Consider the following 16,793-nt stretch of genomic DNA (forward strand, 5'->3'; position numbering starts at 1 on the left):
GGAGTTTCTGCGACAGTCAAAAGCCAGGGGAGCCCAAAGCATGAAGAGGCCCCCGTGGCCTCCAGAGCCTCCTCAGCCCCACCAGAACTTGGTGCAGAGGGGGCTCAGCAGTCACAGCCCAACCTGTCAGGGAGCCAGGGCTGTGCTGACACCCAAATCCCCTCACCAGGAACAAGTCAGCAGCAAGGTGAGATACCTGGAGCGAGTGCCATTGTCTGCCCCTCAGAACACACCACTGTGCCTCAAAACCAGATAATGGAACCACAAAATCAGTTACATTTTGGAACTGAAGACCTGTCCTGTGTTGTAAGCCTCCACAGAACCATGGAATCTTTAAGGCTGGAAAAGCCCTTTAAGATCATTGGGTCCAGCTTTTAACCCAGCACCACTACCACGATCACCCCTCACCCATGTCCCCAAGTGCCACATCCACACATCTTTCCAACACTTCCAGGGATGGTGACTCCACCACTGCTCTGGGCAAACAACCTGTGCCAATGCTTGACAATTTCCTTGGCTGCAAACATTCAGGAAGAGCTGGAATATGACCAATTTTAAAAAAGATTGTTATTACTATTGTTATTACTATTACTGCAACTGAAGTGTTATTTATAAACACAACTATAAAGCTGTTTTATCTTTTAGATCTCTGACAACTACTGCACACTCTTGGTTTGCCAATACACAACTTCACAAAACTAAATTAGATTTGATTTAAACTTGACAGGAATTTATTACATATAAAGGTATCTTATTATCACTAATTACAGAATGAAGATAATGCACAAGTGAGCTACTGGCAATGGAGCTTTGCTTCAGGAAAACAAAAACCTTTCTTCAGCATTGGGTGACTGAGGCAACTGAAGTAAGACCAGCATCATAAACACAGTATTTTTTTATTTTAGATTCACAGACAACATGAAAATTGGAGTTGAAACCAATCATACATTATTTCCAAAGCAATTATCTTACAAACAAACAAGGAGCAAGATTCACCAAGAGTGTGGAGAAGCTGAAGAGCAAAGAGAGCCACCAATCCATACATTTTACCAAGCTTGCATTGATTAATGCAGAACTCAAAATTGGCAATAGAAGTTTTCTGATCCTGCAAGGCACTTGCAGCACATCACAACTTGACAACTCCAATTGGAATTAACATTTGAATTGGAAATTAGACAATGGTAGGGGGTCAGGATGACAAATTATCCACAGAATACTCAATCCTTGACCAGTGGGATACCTGTCTTGATTATTTTCCTACTTTTAACCACAAAACTGCCTGGTGCCCAAAGACGGGTTCTTGAGAAACTCGATAACACTAACCCTACTTTGACTGCCTATTTATGCCAGAAAACCAAATGCAATGAAACCACCAAGTCTGAGGAAGAGAACTGACATTATTTTCTAATATCCTGTTGTCTGATGAGTCATTTAGAGCCCTCAAGCTGTAAGATGAGAAGTACAACTGGGAACAACTGGGCAGGATTTGAAGTATTGTACTTCAACAGGACAAATCTGACTCTCAAGCTGAACCAACTGGTTACATCATGAGTCACAACTCCAGAGTGGGCTCTGTACCAAACACAGGGAGACAGGAGACAGGCACCAAGACCAGGAGGGGACACAGTGGCAATGACACACAGGACCCTTGAGACACTGGGGAGTGAATGAAACTGCCCAGGGGAGAACTGTAGGGAGCTTTGCTTAGGCTGAGAGTAAATGAAACCAAGAGGGCTGTGCTGCCTCTGGCTTTGCTAAGCAGTAAGCCAAGGCTGTTCCCTTATGGACTCTGCATTACTCCAAACCAGACCCTCTAACAAGGCTCTGCAAGGGACAAGAACCAGGAGTAAGAGGAACAGGGGCAAGAATTCAGCTCATGTAGGCAATGATACCGCATCTGAAACTGTCATCAGTCTAGGCTGCACTTCAGGGCCACCACCTGCAGTTACTGCATTGGCAACAGCAAGGGAAGCCAAGGAAGGGAGGGCACAGCGCAGGAGACTTCTGGTCAGGCCACATGTCTGCTGGGACAGGTGCTGCTCTGGGCAGGGCCCAGAGGAAAGCCTGCATGCCACTGGGCACAACAGGAGGAACAGGATCTACCTGCTCCTACAGGCTCTGGCTCAAGCTCAGACTAAAAAATCCAGCTCCAAGGGTGCCTAGGGCAGACACAGACCCAATCCAAGCCAGACAGCACAGAGCAGGCCAGTCCCCTCTGCTTATGGAAGCAAATGAGGAAGTTTATGTGCATGATCTTACAGAAACACCTTGTTCACAGCTTGGCACCAGAAACATCCTGCTCCAGAATGAGCTGATTATCTCCATGATCTCCATGTGTCTATTTATTACTGACTGATGCATGTTTGGGGACAGCCTTTCCTGTTTGGCCAAAGACACTGCCTCTGGCAAAGCACCAGTCACCTACTGTGTTGGAAGAGTAACATGACTCCAGACAACACAAGCTGCCACAACAGGCATTTCCTACTCCTGCAGCTCTGAAGTTACCAATGACTGAATGACCAACACACACCAAGACGCCCTGATGGCACGTCAGCTGTTTCTCAAAGACAAGTTTTAGGAGCTCCATTTATTCAACAGCACTTTCAGAAGGTGACTTTTCAGCCCATCAGGCAGATGGGGTCATCAGCCAGAATCAAACATTTAACAGCCTTAGAAGTGTTTAATTTTCAGCAAGGAGAAAGTCATTGCAAGAGCTTCTGCTGGGTGATGGTAAATTCGGTTAATGAAAGGCAACACAGGATTTGACTCCAGCTTCTGAGGTTTTTAAGCAGGTATCATAGAATATGCTGAGTTGCAAGGGACCACCAAGTCTATCAGGATCATCACATCCAGTTCCTGACCCTGCACAGACACCCCAACAATCCCACCCAGTGCCTGGGAGTGTTGTCCAAACACTTCCTGGACTCGGACAGGCTCGGAGCTGTGCCCATTTCCTGGGGAGTCTGTTCAGTGCCCCAGCACCCTCTGGGGAAGAACCTTTTCCTGACATCCAACCTAAACATCTCCCAGCTCAGCTCCAGCCATTCCTGTGAGTCCTGTCACTTGTCATGAGAGGGAAGAGATCAGTGCCTGTCCCTCTGCTGCCCCTCATGAGGACATTGAAGACCCCAGTGAGGTCTCCCCTCTAGGCTGAACAAACCAAGTGCCCTCAGCTGCCCCTCATGAGGCTTCCCCTCCAGACCCTTCACCATTGTCATGGCCCTCCTTAGGATGCTCTCCAATGGTTTAATGTCTTTTTTATATTGTGGTGCTCAAAACTACACCAAGGACTTGAGGTGAGGCCACAGTAGTGCAGGTAGAGCTGAGGGAAACAACACCATACATAATATTTCACATTAGATTACCATAAAACCACTCCTGGCTTTACAAACACACTACAGCACAGCCCACTGCACACAAACTCTGTCAGATGGCACTGCTGCAGACCCACAGCCATTCACCATCTGGAGAACTGACAGCAGGTATAGCAGACAGTCCATCCTGACTGTCACTGAGCCATTTAAAGTCACAACAAGTTTATTTTGGAGCATCCAAACTACTCAAGGTTGATATAACAAATAAGGCTAATATCTATCTTTCTCTATTCTACAGTATGGCAAGCTCCTCAAGTCCTAAACAAGATACTTTCAACTCTTCTTTAATAAGTGTATTATTTACTCAACAAAAATCTTGGACACATTTTGAAGCAAAAGTTAGCAAGCCAAATGCGATGCTCGCTTGCAGGCCCATGAAAAGACATTTCTGTGAGACAGAAATGCCTTTATGCACTTGGAAAGGCAGCAGCACCACGAGAGGGAGCTTTGTTGTGCAGGATTCACTTGCCAAGCTGCTGAGCCACATGAGCAGCTTTGCTGGGGAAGAGACCAGCCCCCACCCCCAGCTCTCCAGGCTCTCCTCCCTAAAGCTCCTGCCTGGGAATCAGTAAGGAACTGGTTTGGATTCCCCTGTTTTAAAATAGGAATTTTAAAAGTGTAAGTAGTTCAATCTGAAGTGTCTTCCAACAGCCATGCTGAGCATTAAGATTAAGTATATACAGAGATAAAGAAGACATTAATTTCCTAAAAAAATTAGTTCTTACTCCACCAGGACTCTACATTTGAATTACTCTATTGTGTTCTCTTATCCATCCCTGACTGTTATAACCCTACAAGGGACAAACAAAATCCTGTGCCCACCTTGGCCTGCAATTGTTATAAACCTGTCCTCAAATCCAGGCAAAAATGAGATTGACTTCAAAATTCCAAACTCTTCTACAAACTTGAGGGACAAATTCAGCCATGCAGAAGGCACGCTCTAAGGATCACATTAATATTTCAAATAGTAACGTGAACTACAAATGGTCAGCAGAATTATTTCTGTGATTTCCATATTCCAGCTCCCAACTGAGCAGTTCCAGGGATGTCAGGCTTCAGAGCACTGCATTTCAGCTGGCAAACCTGCACCTCACCCAAACTCACTAATTAAAATTTAACCACCCCCACCCCTATGAATTCAAGTGAACAAGAAATTACCAACCTCCCTGCTAAGCTGTTCTACAAGTTGGTTGGCTTCAGCTTTTCTTCCTCCCTTATCCTCATGTCCTTTATAACCAAATCCCTCGTCTGCTGGCTGCCAAAGCAGCTATTCCTGAATCCCTCCCAGAAGAAATGCTTCAAGACATTTTTCAATAAACAAATACCTTTTTCCTTCTCTTTACACAACCAGCTTTCCAGTCCTGCAAATAAAAGGGTTTTTTTTTTTCCTTGGGCTTTTTTCTGAAGTCTCTTATATTTTTTCAACACCTTTTGAAAACTGCAAGTAACATTTTACTTGCAGTCTCTCCCATGTCAGACACAAAAAAAAGACAGCTCTTTCATTATTTTGCTAGACAGCAACTCATAGTAAGATCCAAAGGAATATCTTAGCAATTCTTGCCAGAGAAACACATTCATTCAGTAAACTGCAGCAACTCCCCCCTTCCTGGGATGCCCACCCTGTGAGCCTGACCTACATTCTTTGTTCCCATATCCGTGATCTTGCCTTGGCAAAGGTGTTCCATGATTGCTGCCTCGGAGAGGAAAGGAGCACACTCAGTGACTCAGGAGGTCCCTTTCAGCCTCCTGGTTTTATGCCTGCATTAAAAACACACTCGGAGCTCAGATGGCAGAATGCACACAAACCCATTATCACCCGGCAGTGGGTCAGCCACAAAGCTCCTGTCTAACGGGAACTAATCCCTCTGTGACCCTGTTAAAGGCTGACATCCGTTGGAAACTCCAATCAGCAACAAACCCAGTTTGTGATGAACAGTCCTTCCTTGGCCATTTTAAATGGTGCAGATTTTTTCATCAAACCCCCTGAATTCCTCCTTGCCAGTAAGGGACCCTGGGTGCACTAACCCACCTCATGTGCAGAACTCTCCAAAAAGGAGCCTGGTAGGGTATTTCTTATTTGAGACAAAACTGGGCTCTGTTATGTATTGCAGACTAGCAAGGGAGAACAGGCCCAACCACAGCTCCTTCCCATCTGAGAACCACAGCCAATGAAAATGAGTGTACAGTGGTAATCATCCCCCTAGATCCCAGTGCTTCTGTGCCAGCTCCACACCTGGACAGAAATAAAGGCTCAGGTAAGCTGGAGATGATTCTTAAGTGTCAGGGCCAGCTGCTCCTTGGGACCCAAAGGCAGAGGAGACAGAAAATACATGCAGGGTTTGAACCTCTAAACACAACAGGCAGCCAGGCTCACGCACAGGAGATGCCAGGCTCCTCTCCATGGAGGCACCTGCATGCAAGGAACAGACACACCACCAGTGTTCCAGCAGCACTGCAGGTACAGCTGGGGATGGATGGGGTCCATCAGCAAATCCCAGACCCCTGATTCACCTCAGAGCACTGACCAAGACCCTGAAACAGAGCATCCATCAGGCTGGGGCCAGACCCAGCTATGGGTGTGTGAGGGCACCAGACCCCAAGAGCTGCAGCCACCTCCCCTCAAGGCACAGGACTACCCATGTGTGGAGATCACACCTTTGCTCTGATCCCCAGTACATTCCCAGAGTGTGTGACCAGCAGGGACAGCGCACTCTGCTCCTCAGGCTGTCCCTTACAGCCCTTGCAATGAGTCCAAACCCTCTTCAGAGCTCTAACTGGCAGCTTTCAAACCTTGATTTCACTGCCAATGTAACTCAGATTAGGAAAAGACCTGAATTCCACACCCATCCAGAACAGCTATGGGCAACTCCACCAGCCTCAGCCACAAGCAGCTGCAGAGCCTCAGCTGCCCAGGGATTCCCTGCAGCTCCACCATCCACTGCCCTGGCCCTCCACAACATCCTCCCCTTCCAGCTGCTCAGATTCACCGTCCAGGTAAAGCACCTGCTCCAGGAACACCTTTCACTCAGGCACTCCTAAGGGCAGCAGGCTGCAAGATCCCACAAGTTCTTTTTGATTTCTAAAAGCACTCAGCCTTGTCTCTGGACATGGACACAGCATTGATCCCCAGCACATCTCAGACCCAACCCAATCATCTGGGATGGAGAGGAAGCACATCCTGATGGATACACAGCATGGTTTGCTTCCATCCACTGACAGCTTTTGTTTCATTGCTGGGCAAGGGAGCCATGTTTAGTTTTAAACTCCATTTTCAGCTATTAGCTATCTTAAGTTAGATAGAATTTCTGTCATTTTTTGTTTATGTTATTCTTGCCCCATATGGAAAGTTCTGGACTAAACTGTTTCACCTTAAATTTTCAATGAGCCGAAGAGTGTGTGTTGAAAATCCCTCACTGAAAAAAACTGAGGCAAGGAAAGGAAACTCTCATTGTTTTTTAAGCCTACCCCAATGTTTCAGTGTTTCTGAAGAGCAGAAACCACTCATCGTGACCACAGCAGCCTTGTGCATGGCCACTGCCATTAGTAAAATAAATAATTAACTAAAAATAATTATTCTTTTGCATATTTTCTTGCTAATTAGAGATCAGTAAATAACCTACTCTGAATTTACCTGATTCCACAACACAACCCCTGTGATGAATATGACAAGTTCCTCATTTAAAGCCAACATTTCCTAACGACCTTTGGTAGCAGATCTACTTTTCTTCACATGAACTGACACCAGGGGAACAGGAACCTCAGCACTAAAATATCTCTTCCCCTCCCAAAACCTCATTCATTCTTGATCCCAAAAGCAGCAGGTCTACCACTTTCCACCCTCCACTGTCCCCTTCCAGCTGATCCTCTCTCAGTCAGAAATGCCCTGTTTGCTGACCCACCTGAGCCTGGCCCCTGCTCAGCAGGACTGACAGACATGGCAGCACCTGTGGTTTCTCCCACTGAAGCTCACTTACATGTTGTAATTGAGTTATCTCTGTGTTTTCTTTCTGATAAAATCAACTGACTGAGCCTCTGTGTATTATCAAATCTGAAGGATCATAACCATCAACTTCCTGTTTCAAAGTATCACAATTCTCTGCATTAATTCCTGTTTTAGTGGGGTTTTTTTTACGGCTCCAGGACTAGATTGTCAGAACCTTCAGTCAAGCTGCTCCAAAACTGAACTGGTTTTTTGTTTTGTGTTTTCTTTTTCTCCATAAAAATGAAAATCAATCAAGCAACCAGCTGAATGAGAAGCCTAAACAGACCTTAAGAGGTCTAAACAACATTTAAATCAATGTTGCTCCTCAAAACATGTCCCAGGAGGAGGAGGTCCATTTCTCCCAAGCCCTGAGCCTTTAGGTTTCACCACTCAGGCTCTGTTAAGGTTGAATATTTCAAAATTCATTATTTCATGTGCTGAACTTTTCTGATGCATCTCTGTGTCCTCTCCAGTTGTCAATTTTTTAAAAATCCTCCAATGAGTGCGAGATTCTGAATGCAGAATTTTCTACTCTCGTGCTGTCACAGAGGTAAAATCCCCCCATTTCTCTCAGAGAAACTCCAGAGCTCCCATTCCACCATTACACTGCTCCCCACAGGGATCCACAGCTATTTTTCTATATTCCTTCCTCCTCTAAGATGCTCTATGCTCCTTTGTTCCAAAGGTAAACCTCCTCATTGAGTCCTACTTAAGTGATTACTGTTTCATAATATCCACTGTTTATTGGGCAACTGGGATCCCTCTAAACCACCACCATAACTCCATTCACCATCACAGTTTTTGCTCTTCTAGACCTGTAAAAAAAATTACATACCCTTGGCTTGAGGTTATGAGACACCATTAGAAAGGGATCCTTCATTACAAACAACCATTAGTAGTTGAAATAATTTGTGATTTGGTGTATTAATTTTGCACAATAGTAATTTCTGTAATTAGAATACTGATCACAAGTTCTAGATCTCAGACAACAACAACACACAAATACATGGAATCATGGAAAAAAATTAAAATAATTTGACCACATCAGTGTCCATACAATTGTATTCCACACTATCACCCTCCAAGTTCCTATCCAGGACTATTCCAGACATTCTTCCACTCTGGAGCTAGAGGGAGTCAACTCTTGCACCCACAAAGAAACCACTAAGGAAATTAATTTTCCCCATTCTCAAGTTCACCAGTATTCCAGAATTTACTGAAAACTGACAGTCAATAATTTCAATAACTCCAGTGTCAATTCCTTCAAATTTCCAGCTCTGCTAATACAGACTTTCTGATCTTTAAGTGCTTGGTTTAAGTTACTTGGAAGCCTTAACAGTACTTCTCCATATTCACATTATTTAAAGCAATGAAATTTAGCCTGGATGTTCTCAATTTTCATGCTTGGCCTTGGGAAAGTGATGATGTTTCTAGTACAATGTACAATTCTGAGTATTTTGAAAAGCATTTATATGTTAAGTAAGGCTTAAGTAATCATTATTTATTATTTCTTCACAGCAGCAAAGCAACGATGCAACAAAGTGAAGGAAGAGCCCATCTTCAAGAAAGGCTTGGAGCATTTGATACCACTCCCACTCCACACATTACCATTAACTCTTGAAGCTCAGCTTCACTTTTGTGAGACTGTTTGCTTCCATTAATTGCTATTAACTACCTACCTTGAAGAACAACTCCATTCTCAAGCAGTTCTTCATTTCACTCCCCTATATGCCCTCACTGATTTGCAGAGCTATCACAAGTTTCTAGAATATAAGTCCATCACTTGACATGCCAAGTTTTGGAGTAAACTTATTCCAAACTATCTGATACTGTTTAAATGGAGAAATGCTAATGAAAGATGGTTTTGGTTAATTGAAGAAAATTTTAACTCCAAAATGGCACATGATGGACTGCAAGCAAGTACCCCACCCACTTTCCTGCATCCAGCTGCCCCTTCCCCTGCAGATCTGCAGCAGACTCAAATTTAAATCTCCACTTTATGCAGCTCATTAACTACCAGGAACAACCCCATCCAAGCACTCTGCTGCCAATGGGACTCTCTACTCACAGCCCACACTGCTGACAAAAAGCCACAGAGAGCAGTGCCAGTGAGCTGGTTATGGCTGCACCCTCCACCAGCCGCTGCAGCATCTTAGAATCCCCAAATGAGAGCAAAACTCAGTCATTGGTGATGGCTGGAACAAACTGCAATGAAGAGGAAGAAAACTCCTTTTGAGCACTCAACTGGAAACTGCCATGCAGAAATTGCACCTCCTGTTATATTCCTGGATGTTCTTTCATCTTGTGAACATGCAGTGATCACCCAGAATCCTGTCTTCTGCACGTCAGCCACCTCGATATCTCCTCACTAAACAGGTCACTGTCCTCCAAAGCTGCTACACAAGAAGCCACTGCAGTTGTGGTTTTCTCTGGGCCCACCTGGTTCCCAGGTAATGCCAGCAGAAAGGGACCAGAGAAAGCCCTGCTGCTGGTCCTTCCAAGCCCAGGCAGCTCTCCTATGCATGCTCAGCTGCTGGAGCATCAAAGCCAGCTCTGGTGCAAGGACTTGTTCAAAAATAAGTGGGGAAGCTACAGCTGGGCACCAGCAGCCTCACACAACATTACTCCATACTGCTACTCATATACAGACACACAAATTCATCTGCTGATAACAATACAGCAGAGTTTAGGCTAAAATAATGCCAGCCCAACATCAAATTTCCAATCCTCTCTCGGCACAGATCCTGCCAGTTCATGGTGCTGCCTACCTGCTTCCCGGCACGTAACCAGACTGCGCACGCCGGCAGGAGATTCCCTGGGATGAGGAGGATTCCAAAGGCCAGCCATCACCAAACAAGGCATCCAGCTGGCCACACACACTGCTGTGCACAGGGCAGGGCAGGCTCTAGCTCACGGAATTACAGACCCCTCGATTACACCAAAAAGAACAATAACTGAATATTCACTGCGGCTCCTGCTCGCAGGGGGAAGGCCAGGAACTACGTCAACTTAAAGGGTTTTCTGGTCGCTTTGGAAGAGCTCCCTCTATGCTCCAGGCCGCTGAACCAAGCACGCACTTCACAAGTCATCCCAGGCATTATCCAGGAAAGATAAAGCCATGGGAGCTCAGCTCTCCCAAAGCCAGGCTCCACAGAACCACCCGTGCTCAGCCCTCAGCGGCTCCAACTATTTTCATCCTGCTTCTAAATATGCTCAAAGAGCTGATCCCACGGCCAGGCAGGCACAGCACCTGGTGTAATATGTGCTGCAATACCTGCCCCTTGAGGAAGAGGAGAGCAGCTGAAAACGCAGTTGCAGTGAGTAATTCAGTCCTTTGGAGGGCTGGTGATTTATGATCTCCAACAGATAACCTCCTACAAGCAGCTTGCTGATAAGGTTTTGGCTTTTTACACAAGCAGCCAAGAAAGATGGGATTTTTTAGATGAGATGTTTTTAAAACAAAAAGACATCCCCCTCAAAAACATCCAAACAGAAAAATAACCCTCTCAAGAAACCCAACCAAACAAAAAAAGCAGTTCTGGTCGCAGTTGCTGAAACATTGTTGGCAACTTGGCAACTTAAAACCTCAAAACATCTACTAAAAAGTACTACACAGATCTTCAGTGGTGACTCTGTAACAAAAACCATCTTACCCCCTTAACTCTGAGCATCTGGCTGCCCTGCATGAAAAGAAACCCTGGCACATTCTACCAGGACACAAATTCAAGAGCTCTCTTCACACAGCAATCGGGGATTATTCCTCCAAAGAGCTGGAACACCTTCCTTCCTCTCCAGCAACAACATTGTTCACTCTGCCACCTCAGACACTAACTCAGCAAGTTATTACTATTTTAATTCAGAAGGAAAAGAATGGACACAAGAGGAGTCCCAGCAACAACCAAAACACAAAAGTAAGGAGTGTGTGTTTCTGAACATTATTTCTTTGAAGTCAAAGTCTCACTTGCAAAACTTCAGCCTACAAACTGTTCAGTCAGCTTCCCCCCTTGCTGGAGGAGATGTAAGCTCAGTGCCTGTTTAACATTTTAGTTGTTGCCGTCATGTTAACTGCCTTACCTGGCTGCACCAGCCCAAGACTCACACCACGCTCCACTGAGGGGAAGAGCAATTCACTCAAAATAAAGATTATTCACACATTGTTTAATTAGATTTTTACTTCCAGAAGCCCCTCTCCTCACCAGTGTGGGTGTTCATTCCTTTAAACAAACTAAGAATTCTGACTCCACAAAACTGTGGTTCTAAGATCGTCACAGCATTTCTTAGTAAATTGAGTCGACGAACAAGGGGAAATCAGAATTCATACCCCAATTTTGAGCTTGCTACACCATCGGTTGAGATGATGATGATGAAGATGAAGGCTTACTACTTCTTCCCACTGTGGATTGCATTCTAAAATGGTGGCCATGTCTGTCTAGGCTTCAGCTCGCACAGCCACCAGCCAAACTCACGGCTGCGGAGTTTGGTCTTGTCCAACTTGAGGAACAGTTCCCTGCGCTAGAAGTGAGCCGAGGCCGGGGAGGCCGCGGCGGGGCCGGGGGCTGCGGGGAGCGGGTCCCCCCGGCCCCACACGGCCACAATGCCAACATGGAGGGCAGCACCCCGGGACCTCCTCCGGGGTTCGGTGGGGCCGCTCCGGGCGCGAGGCCCCGGCCAACCCCGGGAGCCGGGGAGAGGCCGGGCCCGGCCGGGGCAACTGCCCCCCGCCCCCGCTCCCTTCACGGCCGCTCTGGCGACTCCCCCACCGGGAGCTCCGACACTTAGGAGCCACTTCGCGGGGGAAGCGGCCGCTTCCTTCGCTCCCCTCAGCCCCAGCCCAGTGAAACTTCTGAGGGGCGGCCTCGCCTGCCCGGGGTCACCTGCGCGGCCGCGGGCCGGGGGGAGCCGGGCCGGGCCCCACACAAAGGCCGCTCCCGGCGGCGCCATGCGGGCACTCACCGGCGGCGGCCGCACCTTGCAGATGCCGGTCTGCTCGGCGATGGGCCGGATCTTGTGGATGAAGGCGAAGGGGTCGGCGAACTCCTCCCAGCTGGGCTCGAAGACGGGGCACTCGGGCGGGGGCAGGAACTCGGCCATGGCCCGGCCGGGGCGGCCGCTCCGCTCCGCGCTCCGAACAATCTCCGGAGCCGCCGCGCTCCGTGCGCGTCCGCGGGGGGGCCGGGGCTGGGAAAAGAGTCCGCCCGGCCCGGGCAGGGGAGGGGGCGCGGCTGCCCCGCCCCGCCCGCGCCTTTGTGCGGGGGCCCGGGGCCGGACCGGGGAGGGCCCGTTGGGGGCGGGGGGAGCAGGCAGCGGCGGCTCCTCTGGAGCGCGGCCTGCCCCGCGCGGCGCCGACCCCTCGTCCGCTACCGGGCACCGGCGGAGAGCGAGGCCCAGAGAGCGCCGCTCACCGCGGCCGCCCGCTGGGGTTCCGTCCCCGTGCCCCCCGCCCCGCCGGGCCGCAGCCTCGCGCCCCCCGCTCCCGCCGCCTTTGTGCGCGGCCCCTGGCCCCGGGCGCGCTGCGGCCGCTCCCCCCAGCACCGCTGGTTCGGGGAGGCCCCGGGCCGCGCTCCCCGCCCGCCGCGCCCCCCGCGGCCCGGCCGCTCCGTCCCGCCCCCCCGCGCGGGGCCGCCGGCGCTGTGTTTACATGCGCGGAGGGATCCGCACAGCTGACAGCGGACCGCAGCCGGCGCTACTTTTTTTAAAGAGCCTCTCCGCGCGCCGCCATTGGCTGAGCACGGGTCGCGTCACGCGCGGGGCGGGACCGTCCGCCTCCGCGCGGCCGCATTGTCTGCCCCGGCCGCGGAGCCCCCGCGGCCCCGGCCCGGCCCCTTTGTTCGGGGGGAGCCGGGCCATTGTCCTGCCCGCCGGCCCCGAGCAGCGCGGGGGGAAGGAGCGCTCCCGTTCCCGAGGGAGCGCCGCGAGGTTCCCCCCCCGCGGCTCGGCGGTTACCGGGGCTCCCCCCGCCGGGGGTCCCACACTGGGCGGTCCCGGCCCCGGCAGCGGGGCTGGGGGGCGGTGCCGGGCGGGGGAGGGGCGGCCCCGCCGCAGCAGGCGCCGCACGTAGCGCACGTGCGCGGGGGGGCGGCCCCGCTCCCGGCCCGGCCCCCCGGCCCGGCACCGCCCCCCGGCACGGACCCCCGGCCTGGCATCGCCCCCGGGCCCCAGGGACCCCCGGTAGCGACCCCCGGCCCGGCACCGCCCCAGGGACCCCCGGTAGCGACTCCCGCACCGCCGGGGCTTCCACGGCCCCTGAAGGCACAAAGTCACCCTCGATACTTCAGGTCACCGGTCCAGAGCGGAGCCAACAGCGGTGCTGTCACATCCGACAATGAAACCAACAATTGCAACTTTTGAGATGTGCACACAATGCTCAGGGTGTCATTTCTTGTAAAACTTCACTTACCGGCTTCAAATTTCACTAAAACTCAGAAAAGCGTCCCCTGTTAACAGCCGTGGCTGGAGAAGTAACACCGAATTGCAGAGCAGGGTTCGGGCAGCAAGGCCCCGAGTTCGCCCCGCTGCACGCTGCCGCAGCAGGGATGGATGCTCATGGAATCGGCTCCATGTCACACCGTGCTCCCACCGCACGGAACACCTGCCCCGGGAGAGGGGATGAGGAGGAAGCTGTCAGCTCTCTGCTCTGCTAGTCACGGTTACACTGAATCAAAAATTTGTACGAAGTGCTCAGGGCTAGTTTAGGACAAACATAATTCTTTTCCTCACTTAAAAATGGAGAGAAAAAAGCAAGCGGACACAGCTTTTGTTAAGCATTTGTGCAGGCGGTGTCACAGGGAGAGATCCTCCCCTCTGAGCTGCCCTGGGGGCCTGCAGAGGAGCAGGATCCGCACCTGGGGACTGTCCCTGCCAAGGGCACAGGACAAGGCACCACCTCCGAGCCTGGCAGCACAGACTGCTCTCCATCCCACCCCGGGCTCAGGGGCCGTGCTGGGCCAGCGCCGATGCCGAGCCGAGCCCGAGTCAGCACCCGGCCCCAGGCAGCACAGCAGCGGCAGCAGCGCTGAGCTCTGACAGTCCCACCCTGGCAGGGACACTGTGACAGTCCCACCCTGGCAGGAACAGGGTGACAGTCCCACCCTGGCAGGGACACGGTGACAGTCCCACCCTGGCAGGGACACGGTGACAGTCCCATCCTAGCAGGGACAGGGTGACAGTCCCACCCCGGCAGGGACACGGTGACAGTCCCACCCTGGCAGGGACAGGGTGACAGTCCCATCCTAGCAGGGACACTGTGACAGTCCCACCCTGGCAGGGACACGGTGACAGTCCCACCCCGGCAGGGACAGGGTGGGCCTGGAGTCACCCCCAGATGCAGCTCCAGGAGCCCAGGCAGGCTCAGCTTCTGGGAGCCCTGCAGAGTCCTCAGCCAGCAGGAACATCTCCAGTTTCCAGGAGGCTCCTGTTCTTTCCTTCCCCCAGTTTGACCTACATCTGATGGAAGTCACTATACCCCTCTCCTTGTACAAAAACAAGATCAGGTTTAGCAGGGAGCTTTACCCATAAATGTGAAATGCACCATACCTGTTTGTACTTTCATTTACACCAAGAGACCTCATGGTACAAATCACCAAATATCATCACCTGTAGAGAAAACAAAGCAGGTTCATCACCTTCCAACAGCTGATCTGCAGCACATCCCAAACTTGAGGGGCTCTGGCACAGCAGAACACTACCTTTGAAACTTTGGGTCTGAGTGTCCCTGAGGGGCAGGGATGTTTGATCAACAGTGGATTATGGTGTTCCACAAATAAATCCATTTCTGCAATGATTCCCTGAGGACTCCTTTCATCAGAGCTGAAGGACCACATTCAGCAGGACTGTTTCTGCTACTTCTGTCACATCTAAAGGCCTCCCATGGGGCTGTGATGAAAAAACACTCAGACACAGGAGTTTTACTTGAGTAACTCTGATGGAGGAGAAAAAGCACTTGGTGCAAAGATCTGAAGATGGGCAAAGCAGGGAGATCAAAGGATGACCCAGGGATAAAAAACAGGTGCCTTGAAGGGAGGGCAAAGTGGCTCAGGGGTGGGTAAGATGGAGATTTAAGGTAAGCAGGAAGCCCTGGAGGGTCTGTGCATCCCATCAAGCATCTTACTTGTCTTTCCTGCTAACCTTGCTACTGCTAATGAAAACACTTCATCACCACAAATGTGTACTTTTGCACGTTGCCTTCTCTGCATCTTCCCTCTGCTGTGACATCTGCAGTATTTGTTCTGTTCAGAGGATTAGTGTGGCACAGCACTGTCTGGCTTAGAAACCCAATTCCCCAAGTGTTAGAGGCACAAGCTGCAGGAATAAAAAGCTGATTTCCCTCGGCTGGAATGAGAGTGCAGACATTCCTTCTTCCATGGTTCAGTTGACTGCCATTAATTAACCTTTTATTAGATGGGCTTTCTCCAAGCCTGTTCCATTTGTGCCCTGTGAGCAGAATTCCCCCATTTGCTGCAGCTCAGTGTTAACCCAGGAGCAGCTGCAGGACTGGCAGGGACCAAGCAGGGACAGTGAGAAATCAGGGAACAGGGCTCCAACACACAGTGCAAAGGCCATGCAAAGGGGTTAGCCCAAGGTGAGGAGTGCCAAGGCTTCCAACTGAAGCCAAGCATTCTTCACCACATCAGGGATTTATTCTTGGCAGCTCCTCCATCCTTGCCCAGCTGTGAGCTGCAAACAGAGTATCTGTCCAGAACATTCACAGCTGAGTGTCCCTTTGCAGGCTGCTGCAGCACAGCTCACTCACACACCATCTGATTACTGGAGTCCCATCAGCCTGGAGGAATATTTAGCAAATCTTTTGTGTTTTCTTGGATGGGCACCATACCCTGAATTTCCCTACTAGTGCAAACTCCCCTTCAATCTCCTGCACCAGCCATCACCTGCCTGGAGCACTCTGTTCACACAGCCTAGGCTGACCTGTTTGCTTTTATGTATCTGACTCAGACACTGCAAGGAAGATCACAGAATCCCAGACTGGTTTGGGTTGGGAAGGACTTCAAAGCTTATCTTGTTCCACACTCTGCCATGGGGGCAGGACACCTTCCACTATCTCAGGTTGCTCCAAGCCATGTCCTACCTGGCCATGGACACTTCAGGGATGGGGCAGCCACAGCTGCTCTGGGCCAGGGCCTCAGCACCCTCACAGGGAGGAATTCCTTCCCAATATTCCATCTAACCCTGCCCTTTGGCAGTGTGAAGCCATTCCCTTGTAAATGATCTCTCTTCATCCTTCCTGTACGCTCTCTTCAGGTACTGGAAGGCTTCAATTAGGTCACCCCAAAGCTTCTCTTCCCCATGCTGAACAATCCCAATTTTCTCAGCCTTTCTTCACAGGAGAGCTGCTCCATCCCTCTGATCAGCTTCATGGGCTCCTCTGGACTCACTCCAGCAGCATCACCTCCTTCCTGTGCAGGGGACCCCAGAGATAGATG

The 16,793-nt window shown here is 50.3% G+C and overlaps 1 protein-coding gene across 1 annotated transcript in view; it reads right to left on the reverse strand.

Moving 5' to 3' along the window:
* Positions 1–12,453, reverse strand: part of KDM5B (lysine demethylase 5B) — a 59,275-nt gene extending 46,822 nt beyond the window's left edge. The window contains exon 1 of the mRNA XM_058819216.1: positions 12,310–12,453. Coding sequence (XP_058675199.1) covers positions 12,310–12,447 — 138 coding nt within the window. The 5' untranslated portion in view covers positions 12,448–12,453. The remainder of the gene's footprint in view (positions 1–12,309) is intronic.
* Between the last annotated feature and the right edge of the window lie 4,340 nt (positions 12,454–16,793).

This window comes from Ammospiza caudacuta, chromosome 24, assembly GCF_027887145.1.
Source record: "Ammospiza caudacuta isolate bAmmCau1 chromosome 24, bAmmCau1.pri, whole genome shotgun sequence".
NCBI lineage: Eukaryota > Metazoa > Chordata > Aves > Passeriformes > Passerellidae > Ammospiza > Ammospiza caudacuta.